Source organism: Dipodomys merriami, unplaced genomic scaffold (genome assembly GCF_024711535.1).
Source record: "Dipodomys merriami isolate MVZ:Mamm:240054 unplaced genomic scaffold, mDipMer1.0.p SCAF_153, whole genome shotgun sequence".
Classification (NCBI taxonomy): Eukaryota; Metazoa; Chordata; class Mammalia; order Rodentia; family Heteromyidae; genus Dipodomys; species Dipodomys merriami.
In genome coordinates, this window is record NW_027202860.1 from 84,192 (window position 1) to 111,141 (window position 26,950).

At 39.5% G+C, this 26,950-nt stretch overlaps 2 protein-coding genes across 3 annotated transcripts in view; both read right to left on the reverse strand.

Annotated features, from left to right (window-relative positions):
* Positions 1–6,762, reverse strand: part of LOC138827276 (calcium/manganese antiporter SLC30A10-like) — a 40,941-nt gene extending 34,179 nt beyond the window's left edge. The window contains exon 1 of the mRNA XM_070022762.1: positions 6,215–6,762. Coding sequence (XP_069878863.1) covers positions 6,215–6,665 — 451 coding nt within the window. The 5' untranslated portion in view covers positions 6,666–6,762. The remainder of the gene's footprint in view (positions 1–6,214) is intronic.
* A 5,818-nt stretch (positions 6,763–12,580) lies between these two features.
* Eprs1 (glutamyl-prolyl-tRNA synthetase 1) overlaps positions 12,581–26,950 on the reverse strand; it is a 64,384-nt gene continuing 50,014 nt past the window's right edge. For both annotated transcript variants that reach the window (XM_070022764.1, XM_070022763.1), the window contains 8 exons: positions 26,691–26,792; positions 25,756–25,911; positions 23,843–24,040; positions 22,457–22,630; positions 20,168–20,328; positions 17,690–17,768; positions 13,021–13,085; positions 12,581–12,922 (listed from right to left, as the gene is read on the reverse strand). In XM_070022764.1, the coding sequence (XP_069878865.1) occupies positions 12,772–12,922; positions 13,021–13,085; positions 17,690–17,768; positions 20,168–20,328; positions 22,457–22,630; positions 23,843–24,040; positions 25,756–25,911; positions 26,691–26,792 (1,086 nt within the window). In that variant the 3' untranslated portion in view covers positions 12,581–12,771. The remainder of the gene's footprint in view (positions 12,923–13,020; positions 13,086–17,689; positions 17,769–20,167; positions 20,329–22,456; positions 22,631–23,842; positions 24,041–25,755; positions 25,912–26,690; positions 26,793–26,950) is intronic.

A 26,950-nucleotide genomic window follows, 5' to 3' on the forward strand; every position in this document is an offset into this window, starting at 1 on the left:
CTTCTGATTTTTTGAGTGGATAATTGGAGGTAAGAGTCTTATGGAGACTTTTCTGCCTGGGTTGGCTTTGAACTGCAATCCCCAGATCTCAGCCTCCTGAGTCACTAGGATTACAGGAATGAGCCACTGGTAAATCATATTTATTTTTTTGTCGGTCATGGGGCTTGAATTTGGGGCCTGTGCTGACCCTGAGCTTTTGTACTCAAGGCTAGTGCTCTACCACTTTGAGCCATTGAGCCATTTCTGGTTTTCTGGTGGTTAATTGAAGACAAGAGTCTCAGACTTTCCTCTCAGGCTGGTTTTGTACCATGATCCTCAGATCGCAGAGTCTTGAGTAGCTAGGATTACAAGAGTGAGCCATTGGTACCAGGCTTCTATAGTTTTTATATCTATCTTGTTTACTGCAGTATATTTGCCACTGAAGAAGCATCAAATTTAGTGACCTTCTGCTGCAACCTCCTTAGATAAAGACTGTGTTGCCATTGCCTCTAGCAAGTTGATTGGAAGAACATGACATTAGGAGGGAGGAGAGAAGGCACAAAATAAAACAAAATCAAATACTAAGGAATTTGTAAAAAAATAAATAAATAAAAATACACATGTATCAGATAAAATTCATCACTTATAAATGATATGAAAGCCGGGAACCAGTGGCTCACACCTGTAATACTAGCCACCCAGGAGGCTGAGATCTGAGGATCATGGTACAAAACCAGCCTGGGAGGAAAGTCTGAGACTCTTGTCTCCAATTAACCACCAGAAAACCAGAAATGGCTCTATGGCTCAACGTGGTAGAGCCCTAACTAGCCTTGAGTACAAATGCTCAGGGTCAGCACAAGCCCCAAGACCAACAAAAAATAAATATGATCTTAAACAAGACTGATATGTCCTAGACAGAAAAAAAAGATGCAAAAGAGACTAAAAGCCATGGTACTAGAAAGTGAGCTGCCTAAAATTAGTTTTAGCTTAAAAAAAAAAAGGCCAGTGTATAGCAAGATTTTCAGTTCCAGTGTAAGTCAAGTGCATAGTGTTCTAGTAGTTACATTTTAAAGAAAATTCAGGCTTGAAAAATACTTTTCAGAAAAGAAATGGAGCAAAAATCAACCTGAAAATCAAGGGAAAAATCAAAGTAAATAAGGAATAGGAAAAAGTAGAAACTGTTAAACATAATGGCTCCCACCTATAAATCTCCACACAGGGGAGCTGAGGCAGGAGGATTGTGAGTTCAAGGCCAACCTGGACTATATAGTAAGGCCCTATCTCAAAGAAAGAAAGATGGAAGCCGGGCGCTGGTGGCTCACGCCTGTAATCCTAGCTACTCAGGAGGCTGAGATCTGAGGATCGCGGTTCAAAGCCAGCCCGGGCAGGAAAGACCGTGAGGCTCCTATCTCCAATAAACCACCAGAAAACCGGAAGTGGCGCTGTAGCTCAAGTGGTAGAGCGCTCACCTTGAGCTGAAGAGCTGAGGGACAGCACCCAGGCCCAGAGTTCAAGCCCCACGACCGACAAAAAAAAAAAAAGAAAGATGGGTAGAAGGAAGGAGCCTGGCACCAGTGGCTCATGCCCATAATCCTAGCCACAGGGAGGCTGAGCTCAGGAGGTTTATAGTTTGAGGCCAGCTAAAACAAACAAGTTCACTAGACTCCCCTTTCAGTCATTAGTTGGGTGTCATGGTGTACACCTATAATTCTAGCTATGTGGAAGGCTAAGACTGGGAGGATTCTTGTTCCAGTACAGCCTACGTAGAAAAGCCCATGAGAGTCCAACTCAGTAGAAGAAGCTGTGTACGTATTAAGCTGGTAACAACAGGAAGCCTAAAATAGATGCTTCAAGATGCAGGTGCATGCCTAAGAAGTAAGTAAGACTCTAACAAATAACCAGCACATTGAACTCAGAGCCTGGGCACTGTCCCTGAACTGCTTTTTTGCTCAAGGCTAGCACTCTACCATTCATTTGAGCCACAGCGCCACTTCCCACTTTTTCTGTTTATGTGGTACTGAGGAATCGAACCCAGGGCTTCATGCATGCTAGGCAAGCACTCTGCCACTAAGCCACATTCCCAGCCAAAATATTTTTAATGTGTTATTATTAATGGGAAATGGGTTACCACTACGTAAGTTAGGTAAGGAATACATTTCTTTTGGACAATGCCACCCCTTCCTTTGCTTTCCCCAGTTTCCCCTTCCCATCCCTGTCCACAAGTTACATAAATCATTTTCTACATAGTGTAAAAAAAAAAAAATAACCAGCACATAAAAAGGGGCTGTAGGGCTGGGTGCCAGAAGCTCACGCCTGTAATCCTAGCTACTCAGGAGGCTGGGATCTGATTATCACAGTTGGAAGCCAGCCCTGGGGCTTGAACTCAGGGCCTGGATTCTGTCCTTGAGGTTTTCTGTGCTCAAGGCTAGCGCTCTACCACTTGAGCCACTGTACCACGTCTTGACTTTTCTGTTTATGTGGAATTGAAGTATCAAACCCAGGGTTTCATGCATGCCAGGCAAGCACTCTACCACTAAGCCACATTCCCAGCCCTTTTTTTCTTTCTTCTTTCACTTATTTCTTTCCTTCCCTCCTGCTCCTTTCTGCCTGCCTTCCTTTTCTCCTTTTTCTTTTTCTTTTTCTTTTCTTCTCCTTTCTTTCCTTCCTTCTTTTTTCACTTTCTTCCTTCCCCCCTTTCTCCTTCTTACTTTTCTTCTTTCTCTTTGTTTTCTTTTGCTTCCTCCCCACCTCTTTCTTTCTCCCTCTCTACCCCAATGTCTCACAGACCAGTCTGGCCTCAAACTTGAGCTTCTCCTCCCTCTATCTCCTAAATGCTGAGATTACAGTCATGTACTTCACATATTCTTTTTTTCTCCATGTTTTTAAAAATACACCTGACTTTATATGTCTGCCTAAGTCACTCCATGAGATCCAACCATGTTGAAAGTCTTAACCATATATACCATTTGGGTAATACTTCAAGTTAGTGGCCTTGATTATTATTATCATTATTTTCCTTTTCTGTGATCTCAAACAAGCATAATGAGTATCAGTTCTCACAGCATTCATATAAAGCAGAACAGTAAAAGATCTACGAACCAGGGAGACTGCAGTTTTGCTGAGTGAGAAGGTCTCTCGCTACAGATCCCACCAGGATGATGGATTACTGCATTCTGAACACTAACCCAGCCGATATCAGCAGTTCTCTAGTCAATAGGCACCTCAAAGTATTTCAAGCCAAGGTTTTATATGCACTAAATAAAGACAAATCTTTTGAAGTGAAGAACCATTTTTCTCCCCTCATCTGGCATGGTGGTTCATGCCTGAAACTCCAGCATTCAGCAGGCTAAGGCAAGAGAATCATGAGTTCCAGGAAAAACTGGGCTACATAATGAGACCTTGTTTCAAATATAAGCATTTTTTTCTCCCTTAGATATTATTATACATGGATTAGTTATATTTCCTACTGAAATGTAAGCTAATTCTTGTTAGGTCAATGTTAACTTATGAGATTTATTTGACCTACATATTTACTCTTTTAATAATGGGAAGGACACTAAAATGTGGTTTCGAAGCTGGGAGCCAGTGGCTCATGCCTGTTGTATTAGCTGCTCAGGAGGCTGAGATCCAGAGGATTGTAGGTTCCAATCCAGTCCAAGCACAAAAGTCTACAGTGTAGTTCCATCTCCAAAAAAAGGCTAGGCTGGAAGCATGGCTCAAATAGTAGAGCCCCAGCCAAGCAAGCCAGCCAAGAAAACTTTAGGCCAGCCATGAGTTCAAATGCTAGTACCAATACAAAACAATCTGTGATTCAAACAAAACAATAAATACTTACCTACAGACATAAATGGTAACAAGCTAAACAGTTGTCCTAAAACTCCTTGGAAACCTTAAACACTGAAATTTCTAATAAAAAAATTCAAGGAGGGGCTGGGAAGGTGGCTCAGTGGTAGAGCACTTGCCTTGCATGCCTGAGGCCCTGAGTTTGATTCCTCAGCACCACATAAGCAAAAAGAAAAAAGCTGGAAGTGGCACTGTGGCTCAAGTGGTAGAGCACTAGCCTTGAGCTGAAGAGCTGAGGGACAGCGCCCAGGCCCAGAGTTCAGGCCCATGACCGGACCCCCCCTCCAAAAAAAAATTCAAGACACTAAAAGCTGCCAAAATAACAATGTAACATAGAATACCAATATTGAAGCATTGGCTATAAAGTGCACTTAGTTATTAAAGAAGAATACAATGTAATACCATATACTCTACAGGAAGAGACATACTCCAGAATAAAACCAGCAGAAGCCCATGTGGTCAGGGTAACATTCTTTCCTTAAGCCTTTTAACTGTTACCTCAGCATGGACATAAATGCTAAAAAGTGGTTTCCCAAAGGAAAAGTGAATTAAGAGCTGTGTGATAATAATTCAGCTTATGAAAAAGAACTATGAATGTATATAAGTTCTAACTGTGTCAAAGTCAGAACTCTAACCTAAATGTCTTTGTTAAACGCAGACAGAGATCATCTATCAAGAATAAAGTTAGGGGCTGGAAATGTGGCTTAGTGGTAGAGTGCTTGCCTAGCATGCACGAAACCCTGGGTTTGATTCCTCAGTACCACATAAACAGAAAAGGCCAGAAGTGTGCTGTGGATCAAGTGGTAGAGTGCTAGCCTTGAGCAAAAGAAGCTCAGGGACAGTGCTCAGGCCCTGAGTTCAAGCCCCAGGACTGGAGAAAGAAAGAAAGAAAGAAAGAAAGAAAGAAAGAAAGAAAGAAAGAAAGAAAGAAAGAAAGAAAGAAAGAAAGAAAGAAAGAAAGAAAGAAAGAAAGAAGGAAAGAAAGAAGGAAAGAAAGAAAGAAAGAAAGAAAGAAAGAAAGAAAGAAAGAAAGAAAGAAAGAAAGAAGGAAAGAAAGAAGGAAAGAAAGAAGGAAAGAAAGAAGGAAAGAAAGAAAGAAAGAAGGAAAGAAGGAAAGAAAGAAGGAAAGAAGGAAAGAAAGAAGGAAAGAAGGAAAGAAAGAGAGAAAAAAGAAATCTTGTGGCACAACTAAAGATATGTAAGCCCAGTAATACTGACAATCTAAAATAATCTCCCAGGCTTACCTTTATGCCTAATAATTATATAGTTGAATTCTGTATACATGCCATATTGAATACATGAATTTTATCATCTGAAACCCCAAGTGGTAGTTTTCACTTGGTGACTGATGTAATCATGATATTGCGTTAATATTACTTTTTACAAAATAGGATTTTTTTTTTTTTTTTGTCGGTCATGGGGCTTGAACTCTGGGCCTGGGCGCTGTCTCTCAGCTCTTCAGCTCAAGGCTAGCGCTCTACAGCTTGAGCCACAGCACCACTTCCCAAAATAGGATGTTTTAATTTTTTTTTTTTTTGTCAGTTGTGGGGCTTGAACTCTGACTATGATGACTGAAGAATGCAAACAGAAAAAAAAAAGGATCAATACTAAATAAGGAAAAACTTGACATATATTTTTGATTTTTTGCAGCATATATATATATACATAATTTTATATATAATTATATATACAAGCTTATATATAATGATATATATAATTTTAAGTCACTTTATGGCATTAAAGTGAAAAAACATGATTCCATCTCATAAAGAAGCTACTTTTTAGATTTACTGTTTTCTTCCAAGATTTAATTCAATCTGGCAACAGATGACCCAGTAATTTTGGTATCCACTCTTAAGTCCTTTTTGAGGATTCACAGGTACATTGTTTTCCTTTTACTCGCAGAGAATATATGCCTACAATAAATAAGTGCAAATATTCCTGGTCAGAAACCACAATCTTCTTTTAGTGTCGTCCCTCTCCCCGTTTTACATAACATTCATTAACTTCTGTTAACAGTGTCTCTAAGAGTTTATCAGTGAGTTAGATATGCAGCCCCACGTTTTTAGAACTTTAAAATTCAAACACAGCCATGTCACATCTAAGGAGACTGTTTATGACACCACATGCATTTTCTTTCCAATTGTTCCCCATACACCTCTGGTCAGTGCATTTGATTCCTTCCTACTGATCTGAACATACTGTTTCATTCTTTGAGAGGAAAAAGCCAGACTGAAAGCCAGTCTTCTAAGAAAGACCTATTGTAAAATCACAAGGACAAGAGGCCCACCCAGTGAGTAAGGCCTCTCCAGATAGGAGCCCCAGAGGCCCCTGAACACAACACCTGCCAGAACGCTCTATAACTTTGCCACCACCATCTGAAGAGCTTTACCTGTTTTGGTGTCGCCCTGAGACCTGGGCGCTGTGCAGTAGCAGCAGTCCAAGAAGATGACATAGTTAAGAACATTGAAGAACAGCCCAACGACTCCAGCACCAAGTACCAGCAGGGGCTTCTCTGTCTTCTGGGGATTGATATACCTCTTGATGGCTTCAACCAGGATGCTGAACATGAGTGCCACAGCAAAAACACTGTTGCCAAATGCTCCCACCACATCTGCCCGAAGAAAACCGAATGTGCTCTTCCTGTGATGTTTTATTCTGCTAGCCCTGACACCGAAAAGTCCTATGATCATGGACAAAAGGTGAGAAAGGACGGCAAATGCATCGGATGCCAAAGAGAGGGAGTTGCCTATGTGAGAGATCACTAACTCCATCACAAAAAGGAGGGTGCTGACCACACACATGGCGATCAAACGGAAGCTCCTTCCCGAGTAGCGCCCCATAGCAGCTGAGTGTTCTGGAAGTCTCTCCTCTGTTTCTCAGGAAGGCCGAGCTCTTCGCAGAGCAGCCACAGATTTCCTGATAACAGCTCCTGGCTAATTCACCCCTTCAGCCTCTCAGTGTTTCTCATATTTGGAAATCATCTTTTATAGGCTGCTATAAAGCCATAAAATAGTTTAAAGGGCAATTAAGCAAGAGATGTCACGTGAGCAAAGGTTTGTAGAAATGGAAGACACTGGCTTCCGATATGGACTTGAGACATTTGTTTGGTTGTATGTCTTTGTTTTCTTACAGAGCTAAATATCTTTCAATTGTGTAGCTCATGGATACCTATGGACTTTCCAGGTTCTCCTGCTCCATGCAATGAAGTAAGTCATTTGATATCAACAACCATGTCTTGACCATCTGATGTATAAGTAGCTTTGAATGCCATCTACTGTGTGAAACCAGGAATATTCTAGGGCCACTGACCTGGAAATCAAAGCTACAGTAAGTGAAAGCCAATGTTAAAGCTACAGTGTCTACAACTTTGCCCACTGACCAGGAATAAATTACTACCCTCCTTCCAGTCTTCATAAATAAGACAAGAAGAACATTCTTCTCATTGAGGCATGGAGATGCATTTTTAATACGGAGGAGCTTAAGACAATCCCTCATAGCTTCAGGATAAAAGATAAACTATGATGCAAGGAAATTTCATTCTTAAAAATCCTTTAAAAGCCGGGCACTGGGGCTCACGCCTGTAATCCTAGCTACTCAGGAGGCTGAGATCTGAGGATCGAGGTTCAAAGCCAGCCCAGGCAGGAGAGACCGTGAGACTCCTATCTCCAATAAACCACCAGAAAACCGGAAGTGGCACTGTAGCTCAAGTGGTAGAGCGCTTGCCTTGAGCTGAAGAGCTGATGGACAGTGCCCAGGCCCAGAGTTCAAGCCCCACAACTGACAAAAAAAAAAAAAAAAATCCTTTAAAAATCCTAAGATCTGCCAGGTGCTGGTGGGTTAAGCCTGTAATTCTAGCTAGTAAGGAGGCTGAGATCTGAGGATCACAGTTCAAAGCCAACCGGGGCGGGAAAGGTAGTGAGACTTTCACTTCAACTACCTACCTAAAAACTGGAAGTAGAACTGTGGCTCAAAGGGGTAGAGCCCTAGCTTTAAGCAAAAAAAGTTCAAGGACAGGGCCCCAGCCCTGAGTTCAAGCCCCACAATTGGGGGAAAAAAAATCCTAAGACCTGTTAGACCCTTACAACTCTTTGAGGTTTACCAATGTGGAAAATAATAGTGGCCTGTATTGAACAGCCTCACTACTACTACTTTAAAAGAAATACAGGCTGTCTCATGCCTGTATCCCACTCAGGAGACCGTGATTGGGGGCATTATGGTTTGAGACCTGTGCAATGAAAAAGCTGGGCCCAGTGAGGTAATCTGCTATCCCAGCTATACCGGTAGCATGCATAAGAAGTTGTGGTCCAGGTTGGTCGGGAAAAAATGGAGACTTTGATTCAAAAATAACTAGAGCAAAAGCCTGTGGGTGTGGCTCAAGCAATAGAACACCTACTTAGCAAACAGAAGGCCCAGAGTTCAAACCCTAGTAATGCAAAAAACAAAACTAGTCATAAGAATAGTCTGATGTGATACTTTTATGTGTTCCCTTGGTTTCAAAGGGAAATTCTGGGGGTTTGAGAATGTTTCAGGATGAGGTTAACATTTGAAGCCATGGACAGAGCAGACTGCCTCCTAATGTGGATGAGTCTAGTCTATGCTGTTGAAGGCCTAAATACAACAAAAAAGCCTGGAACTCCTGCCTGATCCTATCAGCCATGACTTCAGGGCAGTGTGAAGTAGGTACAAAAGAATGGAGAGTAAAAAGATTAATGATAGGCCAGGTGCAGGTGGTTCACGCCTGTAATCCTAGCTACTCAGGAGGCTAGGATCTGAGGATCGCAGTTCAAAGCCAGCCTGGGCAGGAACATCCATGAGACTTTTATTTCCAATTAATCACCAGAAAACTGGAAGTGGTAGTGTGGCTCAAGTGGTTGAGCATTCACCCGGAGCTGAAGAGCTCAGGGACAGTGCCCAGACCAAGTTCAAGCCCCACGAACTGACGCCACCCCCCACCAAAAAAAAAAAGTTATTTCTCTCAAAACTTGGTTTTTGGGCTGGGAAGGTGGCTCAGTGGTAAAGTGCTTGCCTTGCATGCATGAGGCCCTGGGTTCGATTCCTCAGCACCACGTAAGCAAAAAGAAAAAAAGCCAGAAGTGGCACTGTGGCTCAAGTGGTAGAGTGCTAGCCTTGAGCTAAATTGCTGAGGGACAGCGCCCAGGCCCAGAGTTCAGGCCCCACGACCGGACCACCGCCCCCCCCCCCCAAAAAAAAAAAAACCAACTTGGTTTTTGGTGACATTTCCATTATGTGACTTAAAATACTTTCTATCATTGCAGTGCCATTGATGTTCCAAACTTATTATTAAAACTTTCCAAAATGTTGGAGACATTGATTTGACGTTGCCTCAGCTGACTCACAAGAAAAATACATATATGCTTGTTATTTTAGGCCTACTGGTGTGGCAGAACAAGGTTAAGCTCAAGCATAGAAAGTGGCTGTCTGCTACGACAGAGATGATCTCATGATGTGTTAGTGGGGCCACTCAGCTCAATGCACAGACTGCCTGGTTCTGCATCTTAAATACAACTAATACCAGAAAACAGAACTGAGAAAATGAAGTTACTTTTAGTTTTACTTACTACTATATCTATCTTTTGGCCCTGGGCAAAGTAGGCAATTTGCTAAATAAATGACTGACATCTTCTAATTATAGTAAAAGTGACAAGCAAGAGCCAAAACAGTCTGAAGATAACAAGGTCCTGTCTTCTTAAGAATTTTTGTTGTAAAATTTTGTTCATTTATTTTGCTGGTCCTGGGGTTGGACTCAAAGCTTGGGCACTGTCCTTGAGACTCTTTGTGCTTAAGGATAGAACTCCTGCGTAGCTAAGATTATGAGTGAGCCATCAGCATCTGGCTTTAGAAAGCACTTTTTTGATATCTTACCTAAATCTAAATTTCAGGAAAAAAAATCCTTAATCATTTCTCTGAACAGTGAATTCCTTTTGGACAGCATATTTAAGGCTCTTCTGATTAGTTCAGGCACAAAACAAGTGGTAATTAGTCTATGAATGACTTCACATTTCCTTTATAGACCAGCTTTAAAAAAAAAAAAAAAAAGGAAAAAAAAAAAAACAGCCAGATGGGCTGGGAAGGTGGCTCAGTGGTAGAGTGCTTGCCTTGCATACATGGAGGCCCTGGGTTCGATTCCTCAGCACCACATAAGCAGAAAAAAAGAAGTGGTAATGGGGCTGGGAAGGTGGCTCAGTGGTAGAGTGTTTGCCTTGCATGCCTGAGGCCCTGGGTTCGATTCCTCAGCACCACATAAGCAAAAAGAAAAAAGCTGGAAGTGGCAAGGTGGCTCAAGTGGCAGAGCGCTAGCCTTGAGCTGAAGAGCTGAGGGACAGCGCCCAGGCCCAGAGTTCAGGCCCCACAACTGGACCCTCCTCCCCAAAAAAAGAAAGAAAACAGCCAGATGCTGGTGGCTCATATCTGTGTCCTAGCTACTCAGGAGGCTGATATGATCACAGTTCAAAGCCAGCCCAGGCAGGAAAGTACATGAGACTCATCTCTAATTAACCACAAGAAAACTGGAAGTAGCACTGTGGCTCAAGTGGTAGAGCACTAGGCTTGAACACAAAAGCTCAGGGATAGCACCCAGGCCCTGAGTTTAAGTCCCATGACTGACAAAAACAAAAACACTTTAGGCTGGTGGCAGTGGCTCATGGGGGTAATCCTAGCTATTCGGAAAACTGAGATCCAAGGATCACTGTTTGAAGCCAGCCTATGCAGGAAAGTCACTTTCAATTAGCCACTAGAAGTAGAATTTTGGTTCAAGGGGTAGAGCACTAGCCTTTGGCAAAAATTCAGAGATGGTGCTCAGGTCCTGAGTTCAAGCCCCAGAACCAGCACAAAATACAAAATCAAAGAGCCTCAACACTTTAGCTTCTAATTGTTTTCCTGAATACTAACTAACAAATCTGTTAGAGGATAAGTGACTACTTTAAAGCTATTAGGAGTACCTTCCAGCTGACCCTATGTCATAGCAATAGCTGTCACTATGTGTTAGTTGTTCTACCTTACTCTATGAGGTAGAGGAACTCTCTAACAGGTATCAGACTTCTTTCCTATTTAAGAAATAAGCAGTTTACATTGCTTCTAACCATGGAAAAGTAGTGAAGAATTGCCATCCATCATGAAACTGATTCAGAGTTCAAAGATGTGGCTAAAATATTTCACTTGCTCTCATATAGTTATGACATTATTCCTAAAGCATACTGTAGTTAGTATGCTTTCAAGTAACAATTTCCTATCAATGTAAGAACAGTTCCTGTTTCTTACACATAGCCAGGTACTTTACTGCCTTTGAATATTACTTCCTCTGCCTGACACATTTTTCTTCCTCCATTTACACTAAAATTCTATTCATCTTTCAAAACTGCTTAGAATATAGGCCCTTTTGGAGCACTTTCTCTTTACTGGTGTATTGATCACTGTCAATATGGAAAACCCTACTGGAACAGAGTGCTGAAGGAAGACATTACAAAGGATACTAGAAATTAAAGGTAAAAAGTATTCCAGGAAAAGAGACATAGATGGGAAACAGCAAGAGGCCCTACCTGGTTGGGGTGCAAAGACAGGAAGAGTCTGCTGAAGTAGGCAAATGATGGCCAGCCACAAAAGGATTTCAAGGTGTAAACCAAAAAAAAGGCAAACACAAAAGCACCCAAGGAAATGTAGAGACTGGCTTCGAGATTAACAGATTAATCTATGGAAGGGAAGGTATAAACAAATTCAACCTAACAGCTATTTATTTTGCTGGCTAAAGACTATGGATGCCAGCGTTAGAGCAGCTGCCTAGTACTCCGGTTTCCTGTGTGAGTCTACAGGGTCAGAGCTGTTCTTCCAGGCAGCAAAGACTGGGATGGAGAGTGAAATGAGATTTTGGAGGCATGCCAACCTGAAAATGTTGATGGAACATAAGAGAATTTAGTGTAACTAAAACACGTCTAGAACTCAGACCTGGAGATACAAATGTGTAGAGTTGTTTGCCTATTAATGCTGTTTGAAACTGAGATTAGATGAGGTTGTTGAGACAGTATGAGAAGAAGGCCACGTATGGACATTTAATATATGAATATATTAGCAGCAAACTAAGGAAGAAAAGCTGGTGAATCATAACTACGGAAAAAGTCAGAAGGTAAAGGGGCAAGTCATAGGAATAAGCATAATAAAAAGAGTATCATATGCAGTCATGATTTAGCAAGCCAAGAATAACTGAACATTCACTCTGACCTAGGGTATCACCACTGATTTTGGTGAAAAACACCACTGTGAGGGCAAAAGAAGGGTAAGGAAAGACGGAAAGAAAGAAGTAGGAGAAGGGCTGATTGACTACTCCTTCATAAATTAAAACTTGACTTCTAGAGATCCAACGGTAACTAAAGGGAGAGAAGCTCAAGGAAAAGTTTATTATTATTTGTGGTGATTTTAGGCTCAGTATTAGGAACCACAGAAGGACGACAGGTAGGTAGACCATAACTAATTTTCAGTGACTCATCTCTTGATAGAAATTTGTACATATGGGCTGGGAAGGTGGCTCAGTGGTAGAACGCTTGCCTTGCATGCCTGAGGCCCTGGGTTCAATTCCTCAGCACCACATAAGCAAAAAGAAAAAAGCCGGAAGTGGCGCTGTGGCTCAAGTGGTAGAGCGCTAGCCCAGAGTTCAGGCCCCACGACCGGACCCCCCCAAAAAAAAAAAATTTAAAAAAAAAAAAAGAAATTTAGGTATTTCAGAGAAAAGAATACATGAAGCACTATTAGTTAATGATATTTATTACTGGAGTTGTTTACAGAAAAATCTTTTCATTGTTAATTTATTCATAAGAATAGCTGTTCATCCATGTGACCTCCTTTTATTTTAAAAAATCAAAAAAGTGTATGAGAAGATTATTAGTATCAACTTTTTAAAAAGTCAGGAGGACTAGAGAGTGACGTTTGTTTTATCTTTCAGTAACTCCGACCAAACAAGGTGTAGAATTTGGCAGGGTTCTTGCCACAGACACATTTGGCTCCAGGCTGCAGCTCACAGAGTGGCTTGAAAGGGATACAAAGGCTTTTAGCTCCCATGGATGGAGCACCAGGTTCAAGATCCTGATCCCTGGAAATAAGCAAATAAGAATTCCAGTTATCCATCCTGGATAACGCATTCTCTCACAGATACAAGACTTTACAAGCATGTTAGTTAATGATGTTTACCTGGCAGTGGTCTTTTTGATCCAGTCTTCACAGTCAATTTCCCCACAGAATGGAATCTGAGCAATCTAATAAGAAAAGGAGAAGTGTTCAGTATTTCTAACCCATTCTATCTATAGAAGGATTTGAGTTTTCTCTATAACTAATGGCAAAAAGTATGGGGCTCCCAGTCTCTTTCCAGCCACAGTACTTAGAAACTTGCTAAGAATTTTCTTGCTCTACCATCAAAAATCCAAACTCAGAATAAGACACACTGAAGGAATCTCTGCAGTACAGTAACATGTCCTAATAACCCGGCTACAACATAGTACACTCAGCAGAACCTTATCAGATATGTACTAATACCTGTTTTACATACCTGATGGCTACAGGGAGTATGAACAGGAGACACTTCATAGTGGTTTTTAAAGTGATGATTGCAATAGCAACAATCAGGAAGACCTGACGTTTCTGATATGTTATGGCTAAGTGAATAATTCGCACTCTGTAACTTGGGTGCCAGCAACTTAGGAGGCTGAGATCTGGGGATCATGGTTCAAAGCCAGCCTGGGAGGGCAAATCTGTAAGATTCTTAGATCCACTAAGCTACCACAAAAAAAAAAAGAGTTCAAGCCCCAGGACTGAACCAACACCAGAAAATAAATTAAAATTAAAAAATAAATAAAATATTTTAAAAAGTTGAATAATGGACACTTAGGCCTTTGTCTTAATTTTGAAATTTTACATTTGTTTAAAAATCTTTAGTTTTTTTTTCTCAATACAATGTAAAGTTTTGACTAAACCAGAATTAAGATTTCTCCCAGTTCTTTCATAGTATGTCCACCACAAAATGAGATCTATCTGCAATAATAATTATAGGGTAGCCCACTGCCCAAATCCTGGAGATTAATGTTAATGATGTGAAGAACATCATTAACACATCAGAAATTAACAAGCAGCTACAGCTCTATGAAAGGGAGATACAAGAGCTATTAGAAGTAATATTTGGGCTGGGAATGTGGCTTAGTGGTAGAGTGCTTGCCTAGGCATGCATGAAGCTCTGGGCTGGATTCCTCAGTACCACATAAACAGAAAAAGCTGTAAGTGGCTTTGTGGCTCAAGTGCTAGAGTGCTAATCTTAAGCAAAAGAAGCTCAGGGACCGTGCCCAGACCCTGAGTTCAAGCCCCAGGACTGGCAAAAAAAAAAAAAAAAAAGAATAGAAAAGAAATAATACAAATGTCCCCAGATTCCTCACCAACTTTCCCCTATTAACATAGGGGGAAGGCAAAAGGATAGTTAACCAAGACTCTCAGTTTACTCAGTTCAATATATCAATCTAATTCCCAGCTTATAAATTTTTTCTGATAAACTAGATTAATACAATAAAGAGGTGATAAATTTCATGGTAAGACTTGGAAGGGTTTTGACAGGAATGGAAGAAAATGGCAGAGATTGGCTAGAATAAACATTTGAAGTAGTTTCAATATAGAAATTCTTGGTGCAATGAAAGCTAAAGCAAAAACAAACCCAGAGATACAAACCAAAATAACAGTTAATTCCTTCTATTGAGAGTTATCAAACAAAAAAGCATGATAAAATGTGTATTCATAAAATTCATGATAAAGCCAGGTCCTTGTGGCTGACACAATTCTAGCTACTCAGGAGGCTGACATCAGAGATTCGGGAAAGTCCACAAGTCTCTTATTTCCAATTACCATGTGAAAACCAGTAAGTGGAGCTGTGGCTCGTGTAATAAAGTTCACAGACAGCACCAATGCTCTGAGTTCAAGCCCCATGACTGACCAAAAAAATCACGAAAAAACAGAGTTTTAGCTTAGCAGGCCTGTCTATGATTCCTAAGACCATCGGTTTGATCCTCAACATCACAACAGATGGATGGATGGATGAGTGGAATTCATGATAATAGATACAACAGGGGAAAAACTTTCTTATCTGCCTTCAACTATGCAGTGAAAAACCACAGACTTAATATAAGGCTGGAAGTAGCACTGTGGCTCAAGTGCTAGAGCACTAGCCGTGGGTTGAAGAGCTGAGGGACAGCGTCTAGATCTGTAACTCAAGCCCCATCCACGACAGACAAAAAAAAAAAAAGAAAAGAAAAAAGAAAAATAGGGGCTGGGAATGTGGCGTAGTGACAGAGTGCATGCCTATCATGCATGAAGTCCTGAGTTCTATTTCTCAGTACCCCATAAATAGAAAATGCTGGAAATGGCACTGTGGTTCAAGTTGTAGAGTACTAGCCTTGAGCAAAAAAAGGAAGCTCAGGGCAGTGCCCAGGCCCTGAGATCAAGTCCCAGGACTGGCAAATAAATAAATAAATAAATAAATAAATAAATAAATAAATAAATAAATAAATAAATAAATAAATAAATATCTGGTAACTAACAATTTTCTTTTTCCTTAAAAAAATGCCAAGATGGTCTGTATCTTCACAACAAAATTAAAAAATGTAAAATAATCGTAGCATATAAACAAATTCAACAGAAGTTTTATTTGAATTCCTAAGTAATAATTTTATAAAAAAACTATGCTTTAATTCTTTCTAGTTTCAAAGTAATGTTTAGAGGATAAGACTTGAAAATTCTGGCTTTTGGGGCTTGACCTTCATTAATATGAAAGAGACAATATACATTTTTAGTTATTCAGCTGTGAAAAGTTTTTCAACTTAGTTTAATGATTTTTATATTTCTTCTTCTTTTTTTGGTTGTGGGGTTTGAACTCAGGGCCTAGGCACTGTCCCCGAGCCTCTTTGTGCTCAAGGCTAGGTTCTTCCATTTGAGCCATAGCACCACTTCCAGTTTTTGAGTGGTTAATTGGAGATAAGAAATGCCTGAGCTAGCTTCCAACTGTGATCCTCCCATCTCAGCCTCCTGAGAAGCTAGATTACAGGCATAAGCCACTGGCATCCAACTATTTATTCTTAGAAATACATTTTTATAGTATGGAATGTTGTAAACCCTTAGAAGTAGTGGCACATGCCTATAATCATGGTGGTGGAAACAGAAGGATGCAGAGGTCAAGGCCAGTCTCAACAAAGTTAGCAAGACTCCAAGTCAAAAAACAAGAAGTAGAAACAAAAGAGCGTGGGGTTCAACACATGTAGTTCTCAGTCCCTAATACCAGAAAAAAAGTTTTTAGGAAAAAAAAAGTAAATGATAAGAAACAGTAATATTCAAAAATCATGAACTCAACAAAATTAACTACTATTAATATATAAGAATAAACCACATACAGAAAGGCATTGTTTTTCATTGGCTTAAGTCCCATCCTTTGGAAAAACTACCAAAATAAAATCCTATAAATCAAATGTCTTTCTGTTTTTTTCATCTATAACAATAGACAAGAGTAGAAAGAAAATGAGTTACCCTATTGATTTATTAACTCTTATGCGATTTCTCTCATAGACTATGTTGTAAATTGACCACCATATTTCTATAGTAAAAGAAAATTTTATATAAAAATTTATGAGGTAAAAGGAAAATATCATAAATAAATTGTAAAAAAAGGACAAAGGCAATAAAACAATAATAAAAGGCTAAACCCAGAGGAATTATGAATCTGAAGGGCATTTTTTTTTTCTTTTTTGGGTCCGGTCGTGGGGCCTGAACTCTGGGCCTGGGCGCTGTCCCTCAGCTCTTCAGCTCAAGGCTAGTGCTCTACCACTTGAGCCACAGCGCCACTTCCGGCTTTTTTCTTATGTGGTGCTGAGGAATCGAACCCAGGGCCTTGAGCATGCAAGTCAAGTGCTCTACTACTGAGCCACCTTCCCAGCCCATCTGAAGGGCATTTTGAGATGATCTATATTGTACTTTTTTACAAGGTATTAAACTGAGAATCACACAGATTAATATTACTAGCTTGTATAATGAGACATACTAGCATTCATAAATCAGAGTGTTGTTTATATTCTCAACATTTAAAAAATACAGAGAAAAGAAAAAATACAGGAGTGGGGGAGGAAGCAGAATCTAACTTTTAGCACCAGGTTCAACACTATGTAGCTTGGGCTTTTAGACTCTGGCCCATGATGATTTTCTCATTTGTAACTTGGGGACATGGGACTGGTTGCGTACTCAAACATGTAAGGTAGAATTCTAAAGTCCATAAGTGATTCACTCCAATAATAAATAACTTTGCACATCAGTTACAACTAGGACAGTTACATACACATAATACACAAAACCAATGAAATCTCAGTCAAAAACTACCTAAGTTGAAAAAATCTTTACGGAGCCCAAAGTAGCCACTCATTTAAAAAGGAAGGCTTAAACCTGAGCAGCATTTTCTTCCATGTTATTCAGAAAGAGCAATCGACTAAGAGCCAAGTACATATAATGAAATGTATAGTCAGGGAATTGAGAGAAACTGACTTTTAACCTTGTGTTTTATTTCTGAAACTAGAATATTGTTTACTGTAGGAATAGATACCAAAATGAAATTATCACACAATGAAGTGAGGGTCCATAACAAACAAATGTCTTTTTAGGCAAAATTACCAAGCATGAGTTTACAAGTGTTAGCCAAAAAGTGACAGAACTTTGGGAAACCAGCAGAATATAACATATAATGCTAAATAATTACAATCTCTTCTGTGACTGTTAAAAACAAAACAATACAAACAAAACAAACAAACAGACAAACAAAAAACCCAGTTTGTGGGAAATCTCTTACCTTTCCAGAATCCAGTATCTTCTGAAAATCTTCTAATGTATTAGCCACAACCATATGAGTCTTAAGATCTTCAGAAGCCCTACCCAAAGTATTAGAAAATATATTTTACAAATTAGTTTTATAAAAACACAAAAGCAACAATTAGGAAAAAAAAAGACCACAAAAACCCAAAGTTGGAAGAACTCAATTTGAAAGTTAACTCCCTTTACTAGGAGTGACCTTCAAGGAGATCAGCACTTTATCACAGTGCTACATGAAGGTGTGGGAAATTTGCCAAGTAAACAGTAGGCAACCATTGCTTTTGTTATTGCTATTGAGACACAACTGAGTAACATTATTATTTTTTTTGTTGGTGGTGGGGCTTGAACTCTCCGCCTGGGTGCGATCCCTCAGCTCTTCAGCTCAAGGTGAGCAGTCTGTACCACTTGAACCACAGTGCCACTTGCGGGTTTTCTGAGTGGTTTATTGGAGATAAGGGTCTTACAGAGTTTCCTGCCCAGGCTGACTTTGAACTATGATCCTCTGATCTCAGCCTCCTGAGTAGTTAGGATTACAGGCATGAGCCACTGACACTTGGACTTCAACCGAGTAACATTCTATTCCTTGCTATCCCACTTCCTACCTGTGGTAGTGTGTTACTTTCTTTTTTTTTGGTAGGTCGTAGGGCTTGAACTCTGGGCCTGGCCACTGTCCCTGTGCTCTTCAGCTCAGGAGAGCGCTCTACCACTTGAACCACAGTACCACTTCCGGTTTTCTAGTGGCTTACTGGAGGTAAGAGTCTCATGGACCTTCCTACCCAGGCTGGCTTTGAACCATGATCCTCAGATCTCAACCTCCTGAGTAGCTAGGATTACAGGTGTGAGCCACCGGAGCCCAGCAGTCTATTACTTTTGAAAAGTTTTCTTTCTACAGAACTGGAAAGTAGTAAATACTGTAAAATAAAATCTAGTAACTACTATTTATGACTGTCATGATAAGCAAACACAAGGGTGTTAAGATATTTTGAAAAAGAAAAGCACATGAATATATATTAGTCGAGATATTTCCTTTCTTCTTTTTGTGCTGGCACTGGGACTTGAACTCAGGGCTTAGGTGCTGTCCCTTAGCTATTTTGCTCAAGGGTGGAGTTCTATCACTTGAGGCACAGGAACACTTTAAGTCCTTTTGGTAGTTAATTGGAAATAAAGAATCTTAATGTTTTTCTGTCAGGCTCGCTTTGAACCAAGATCCTGAGATCTCAGCCTCCTGAGTCAATAGAAGCCATTGGTGCCCAACTCAAGACATTTCACATACCATGTAAGAATACCTCTCCTAAGAATCCCAGGTTTTAGACATGCCACAAATAAATATTCTCTTCCACATCAAAGCCACTTATTTAGTCACTCATGAGTGGTGATGAAGGAAAAAGAACATCATTGACCACATGAACTCTATACCACTACTAGCTGTCTTCCAAGCATGCTCCTGCTTCTTCCCTTCCTTGTTACTATAGTGAGATGAGCCTGCGCAGTGAGAAAAGTCATATGCACTCCCTAGGCTGAAGCTTGAAGGCAGTATGCATGGCTCCTGAACATTCCCCCTGCCCAACCAACATCGTCTAGACATGACTGTCATCTAGTTTTGACCATGTAAATGACCAGAGGCCAGGCTCTAGGAGATAGCAAATCCAATGAAATAAAAGGAATTAAGGTTTCTGAATAACCAGGGGGAGGAGAACCATCCTGACCTGCAACACTGACTTCACACCGTTAAGACTACAAAAGTTATTCATTCACTAAGCTCCGCTGGAATAGAACCACTGTACCAAAAGCCCTATTTGAACATTAAGACAAAATTTTACTGATGGAATTACTTGTTCTAAATTCTGACAAATTCTATCAGTTGTACACAAACAAATCTTAGTTTCTATTTCTCCCAGATGTGAGGCTGAATGTGCATTAAACAAAGGGTATTATAAATTAACAAATACAAAGCAGGCACTGCTTTTCCTCAAATGGAGAGTCTATTGCTACTGGTGTGGCCTTAATCTCTGCTTCAGGTAGGCAGGATAAACAGGGCACCACACCAATACCACAATTTTTCTAGTGCGTTAGAGATCACCTTAAGATCTATGATTCTAAAAGATTCCTTTCCACAGGTCAGAGCAGGTCTAAAGCCTCCCTATCCAACAGTCCCAAACCCAATGATGACATTCTTGGCCTTGGTTACCTTATACCCACCCAGAGATCATTTTATACTATAGTTACCAGGCTCTGTCTAGACCAACTGAATTACTATCTCAGGGACGGTATCAAGCACTGGCATTTACTAAAACTTCTCAGATACTACTGACCTGTACCTAGCAGGTGAGCATCAATGCCTTGATCTCTTGCATTTATATCTTAAAAGCCTGGACCTAAAGTTAACCCAAATTAGTCTAGGAGAGAAACAGTCCATTTCTGCAAACTTAATATGAGACAAAAGATACTTAGAAACTACCTTCTGAAAAGGTTAACCTGGATATCTTCCAAAATAGCTTGAAGTTTAGTTTCAGCTTCATTTTCTGCAATTGTTAGCTTTTCTCCAGTATCTCGTCTGACAGCTACAAACTGACAGCTTTTCATATCACGTGGCCCAACTTCAAGTCTAATTGGTACTCCCTACAAAATAAAATTTAAAAAAAGCACGTGGTAAGTTTTCCTAAGTAATTATTTACAAATTTATGCATAAAGCACATTTGTTTTCTTTTCAATAGCAATAGAAAATTATTCTTTAAGTCTTCCTGATTGCAAATGGAACTAAGATGGTATTAAAAATACTACATTGGGGGCTGGGAAGGTGGCTCAGTGGTAGAGCGCTTGCCTTGCATGCCTGAGGACCTGGGTTCGATTCCTCAGCACCACATAAGCCAAAAGAAAAAAGCCAGCAAAAAGAAAAAAGACAGAAGTGGCGCTGTGGCTCAAGTGGTAGAGGGCTAGCCTTGAGCTGAAGAGCTGAGGGACAGCGCCCAAGCCCAGAGTTCAGGCCCCACGACCGGAGGCCCCCCCCCCAAAAAAAATACTACATTGGACCAGAAGTATAGCTGAGGTGACGTGGTTGCCTACCACAAATGAATCACTGGGCTCAATCCCAGCATAGAAGGGGGAAAATAAAGCTAAGAGTAAGAATCTTTAGTTCAAAATGCTTCAGACCAAACGTGTTTCACATTTCAGTTCCTCACATTTTCAAATATTTATAGACATAATTACTTAAGCATCCCTACTCTATAAAAATCTCAAATTGAAAATGATCTAAGCCGGGCATTGGTGGCCTGTAATCCTAGCTACTCAGGAGGCTGAGGATCACGGTTGAAAGCCAGCCTTGGCAGGAAAGTCCATGAGACTCCTAGCTCCAATAAACCACTAGAAAACCGGAAGTGGTGCTGTGGCTCAAACGGTAAAGCGCTCATCTTAAGCTGAAGAACATAGGGACAGCGCCCAAGCCCAGAGTTCAAGCCCACAATTGACAAAAAATAAAAAAAATAAATAAATAAAAAAATAAAGAAGAAAATGATGTAAAACCTGAAACTTCTGGAGTATACTTAGAGCTTGATTTGTATCCATACTTTTCAAAAGCTGGTCAAACTCTTTCTCAAGTTTTTTTCAACTTTGGGCATGAAGTTAAAAACTTAAGGGCTTTATTTTTTTTCTCAGGAATGAAGACAGGGACTCTACAGTATAGCTCAAATTAGCAGTATCTCCACTCACAAAGTGCAGGTTTACCAGGGGCTCAAAACAAACAGCAATAGGGGAGTGATTGAGAAAGGAATATGGAGACATTTCTGTTTAATTAACTTTGTATCAGTAAGAAGTTTATCCTTTAACATTTGATATCCAGGCATGTGTAAATTGGTTTAGAGAAGCTGCTACACTACATACCACTTAAAAGCTATTTCTAAGCAAGAAAGACCTTTTTCTTTCTTTTTCAAAAGGAGAAAACGTCCATCTTAAAGTCCTCACTAGAGAAAGTACTACTAAATACAAGGAAAGCAGCATCTGTGTTCCAGCACAGAAGATAGTTTCACTCAAGGAACATTAAAAAATGTAATATTGTAAATATTAGCAACTTTGGGAATGATAAATATATTGATAATGAATAATCTCAGCATTACCAAGCTTACATCAAAACTTGAAAGTTGAAATCTCACTACATTTTCTCATTCCAATTTCCTATATAATGTGAATTATATTCTTGATTCCTAATTTCTAGATCCAATTATGACTCTCTAAGCTAGGCAGGAATAGAGGATAGATGGCCCCTCCCAGCAGTCAGGAGGCTAAGACAAAAGGATTCAAAATTTGAGGTTTGGGCTACATAGTGAAACCTTGATTCCAAAAACAAATGAATGAAGAAAAAAACTTAAATTCTTGGTTTTAAAGAAAAAGATGTAAATTCCAGAAGTTCATAAAATGGAATTAAGCACATAGTTTATAATAAACCAGATTTCAGATGGGCTTTGGATAGACAAACTGAAAATCAACTGATGTACAATATGTGGAATAAAAACCCAACAGTGACAAGTGATTCCCATACAGCATTATTCTAGCATTATATCCAACTGTTCAAATAACTTACATGAATTCCTGGCATAAACATTATATATCAATTACATGAGGTTTACTTATTTTAAACAAAACCTTCAAGTTCACTTCTAACATAAAAAACCTTAAGTTAAAAAGAAACAAATGTACAGACAATCTAAAGCTAGGTTGAAGATTCAGGAGAAAAAGATTCAACTGAGGGATTTACCTTGAGCTCCCAGTGATTGAACTTCCAGCCTGGAGAGTAGTTATCTCGCAAATCGACTCTAACTCGAATGTTAACATTGAGCAATCGCTGTCGATAATCATTGCATTTGGCCATCAGAGCTTCTTTGTCTTCTTCAGAAAGTGTATTTGTAATACCACAAGGAATAACCACCACCTAGAATCCAGCATACAGAAATAACCACATAGAAGCACTAAAGTCATGTAAAAACCTACCAGATTTAAAGTTTTAAAAAAAATTTTAAATTGTTATTATAAAGGTAATATACAGAGGAGCTACAGTTTCATAAGTTAAGTAATGAGTATATTTCTTTTTGGACAATGTCACTTTCCTTTGCTCTCTTCTAGTTTTTCCTTCCCAGATATAAAAGTTTTAAAAAGCCTAATCAACTTACATGATTCTTAATCTACACCTAATATCTATCCACTATTTATATATTTATTGCTTATCTACATAAATGAATTTTCAGTTGACTTACCATTTCATTTAGTCTATTATAACTCATTTTATTTATTATTTTGGTTGGTCATGGGGCTTGAACTCTGGGCTTGGGGGCTGTCCCTGCACTCTTCAGCTCAAGGCCAGCGCTCTACTGCTTGAGCCACAGTGCCACTTCCCATTTTCTAGTGGTTAATTGGAGATAAGAGTCTCACAGACTTTCCTGCCCAGGCTGGCTTTGAACCGTGATCCTCAGATCTCAGCCTCCTGAGTAGCTAGGATTACAGGTGTGAGCCACCAGCGCCCGGCTTATAACTCATTTTAAGAAATGATCTAAAGAAGTTTTATACATTAAAAAATGATCTAAAGAAGTTTTATACAAAGTAGTGTGTGTGTACACGCACACTGGTTCTGGGCGTGAACTCAGGGCCTGAGCACTGTCCTGGATAGAAAATAGCTTTAAAAATTAAAGAAAGCCTGGTTTATTGGTAGCCAGCTACAATATAGTTTTAGAAATTAAAGAAGCAGGGCACTCATGCCTGTAATCCTAATTACTCAGGAGGCTGAGATCTGAGGATCACATTTCAAAGCCAGCCCAGGAGTCAGAGAGACTTTTATCTCCAATTAATCACCAGAAAATGGGACTGCACCCAAGCCTAAAGTCCAAACGCTACACACACACACACACACACACACACACACACACAATTAAATAAGTACAAACAATAACAATGCAAATAATATGCAGTTGTACAAAACAGGTCTAAGCTATATTCTGTTATTTTATTGTCAGGGAAATCTACCCAAATAATATCATTCAAAACAACAGCCTTGCAAATTTCACATCTTCCAAATCATGATTTCAAGTTAATAAACATGGCTTCTTTTATAAATGAAATGAAAAACAGACAAAGGAAATATTCTCTTTACCTGAACACAGGCTACACGAGGTGGCAGTACCAAGCCCATGTTGTCCCCATGCACCATGATCATAACACCAATGGTTCGCGTTGTCAGTCCCCAGGAACACTGATAGGCAAACTGCTTCTCACCAGGTGATTTTGGATCTTCAAAAATGATTTCACACATTTTAGAAAAATTCTGCCCTAAATGATGTGATGTTGCCCCCTAAAATAAAGAGAAAAACATAAGCTTTAATTTTACTAATTTTTTATGCCTTCGAAGATATCATGATAAAATTACATGTTTTAACGTAGCACTACACTTGTTTTACCTCCCCCTTTGGAGGCTGCATAGGTTTAAAATGTAAGTATAAACAAGAGATCAGAATTAGTATGTGTGTGGGCGGGGGGTGGGGGGGAACACACACCCAAAACTACATAATTGTTTTGCTATGGAAACCCCTTTATATAGAAATATCTTTCAGTACAATTTTATTTATTTATTTATTTATTTATTTATTGTTGGTCGTGGGGCTTGGGCACTGTGTTTACGCTCTTCAGCTCAAAGTGAGCATCTACTGCTTGAGCCACATGGGCCATTTCCGGTTTTCTAGTAGTTTACTGGAGATGAGTCTCACGGACTTTCCTGCCCGGGCTGGCTTTAAACTGCGATCCTCAGATCTCAGCCTCCTGAGTAGCTACGATTACAGAGGCGTGAGCCACTGGAGCCTGGCTTTTCAGTACATATTTAAAAAGGTATCCATACTTTGGTGATTCAGAAATTAATTAAACCTGGAGATTTAAAGATGACGAATGCACTAAAAATATGATAAACTAGAAAGTACTTAAAACACTTTTCTTTTAAATACATATTTTTATTTATCTTTATCTTTTTTTTTTCTTGTGTTATTGAGGTTTAAACTCAGGAGCTATGCCCCTTTGCTTTTAGTTTCTCTATTAAGCTTTTTTCCTGGCCCAGCCTCAGACAGTGAAGCTCCTGCCTCCACTTCCTAAAGAGCTGAGATTACAGGCATACCTAAATCACATCCAACTTTATTATTTAGTTGGTAGATAAAAACAGAAAAACTGAACACATTAATGTTGTAACATATTTCGATATTTCGATATATGTAGACAATGCATAATGTTTAAATATATCTCCTTAAGTATTTTTTTTTTTTCCTTCCTCTGTCATGAGTCTTGAACTCTGAGCCTGGGCACTGTCCATGAGCTCTTCAGCTCAAGGCAAGCACTCTACCACTTGAGCCATAGCACTACTTCCAGTTTTCTGGTGGTTAATTGAAGAGTCTCACAGACTTACCTGGCCGGGCTGGCTTTGAATCATGATCCTTGGATCTCAGCCCCCTGAGTAGCTAGGATTACAGGCATGAGCCACAGGCTCATAAATATTGCCAGTACTTATCATTTCTTTACACAAGATTTATCATAATCATATCATATCATAAACAATAATGCATAATACATTATTGTTATCCTATTATACAGTAACAGACTAAGATTTTTGTTTTGTTTGGAGGGAAGGGGATTAAGTTAAGCTATGTGAAATATGAGAAGCACAAAATCCAAAGTACCGCATGATCTCACTCATATGTTGACTCTTAAGAAGTTCATTGCATGGAAATTTAGAATATAATAGTGATTACCACAGGGGTAAGTAAGAATGAAATATGGGGAAAGCTGACACATGGGTACACAATTATAGTTACGCAGGAGTAAGAATTTCTAGTGTGGCAGAGTGTGATAACAATTTGTAGTGTGTGCATTCCGGGGCTGAGCCAGACACACTATAAATTCAAGGCCAGCTTGTGCTACAAAATGAGACCCTATTTCAACAACAAGAATGTATTTCTGTGTGACAGAAGAAATTGCTGTGTCTGCCCATGGATGGTCCTGTTACCCACAGCGGGGGCAGTGTGGTACCTGGATAGCTCTCCCACTAGCAGATATGAATGCTTCTACTGTTGTTGTATAGTCTCCTCCTGCAAACTTTTCCTTTTCAGTCTTCCTTCCTCTCACAACAGGAATTGCCAGGAGTTCTTCATATACTCGAGCATATAACTCAAGTATCTGTAAGACCTGTAAAAATAATTTAAACAAAAATGTGTCCAAATTTAGGGCATATTCATTCATTATAATCTATAAACTGTGTACTTCAAACATAAAGTATTTTTATAATGGAAAAGCTAAATGCTAAATGAGATTACTTAAGAAAAGACATTTAGGGCTGGGAAGGTGGCTCAGTGGTAGAGCGCTTGCCTTGCATGCATGAGGCTCTGGGTTCGATTCCTCAGCACCACATAAAGAGAAAAGGCCAGAAGTGGCGCTGTGGCTCAAGTGGTAGAGTGCTAGCCTTGAGCTGAAGAGCTGAGGGACAGCGCCCAGGCCCAGAGTTCAGGCCCCATGACCAGACCCCCACCACCCCAAAAAAGATATTTAGGTTGTGGGCACAACTTGGCAGGGTGCCTGCCTAGAAAGTATAAGGCCCCATTCAAACTCCAATATTGTTAAATGAAAAAAGAAATAAACAACAGTAAAGAAGGCAGTGAGGTTGAACATCTTTTTAAAACTGTATACATTTGGAATTAGAAAAAAATGATTGTAAGAATATATAGCAATCTGAGTGAAAAATGATAATTTTCAATCATATAACTATTCTACAAAGTACAATAATATTTTCAACTGAATTTAACTGTATGCTTTGTTTTTTAGTAAGACTTCAATAAACAATTATTAAAATCTATTCACATCTGAATTAATTTGATTTTACCTTGTAACAAATGTTGCACACATTTTAATTAAAAAAGCAGAGCCTAAACAAAAAAAATCATAAATAATATGAAAAAGATTTTTTATACCTCTTCTGCTGCTTCCTCAAAGGTAGCAAAAGCACTGTGCCCTTCCTGCCAAAGGAATTCACGAGTCCGGAGGAAAGGCTGGGGGTGCTTGAACTCCCAACGCTAGAAGATGAAAGAGTGCAGTTGGTTATTATAGACAGCTTTCCATTCTTATTAACAACTTTACATGGTAAGTAACCAAAAACCATAATCATGATCCATAATACTTCAAAAACTAAAAGGAAAATATGATGACAACAAAATCTAAGTAGTAGTGTGGA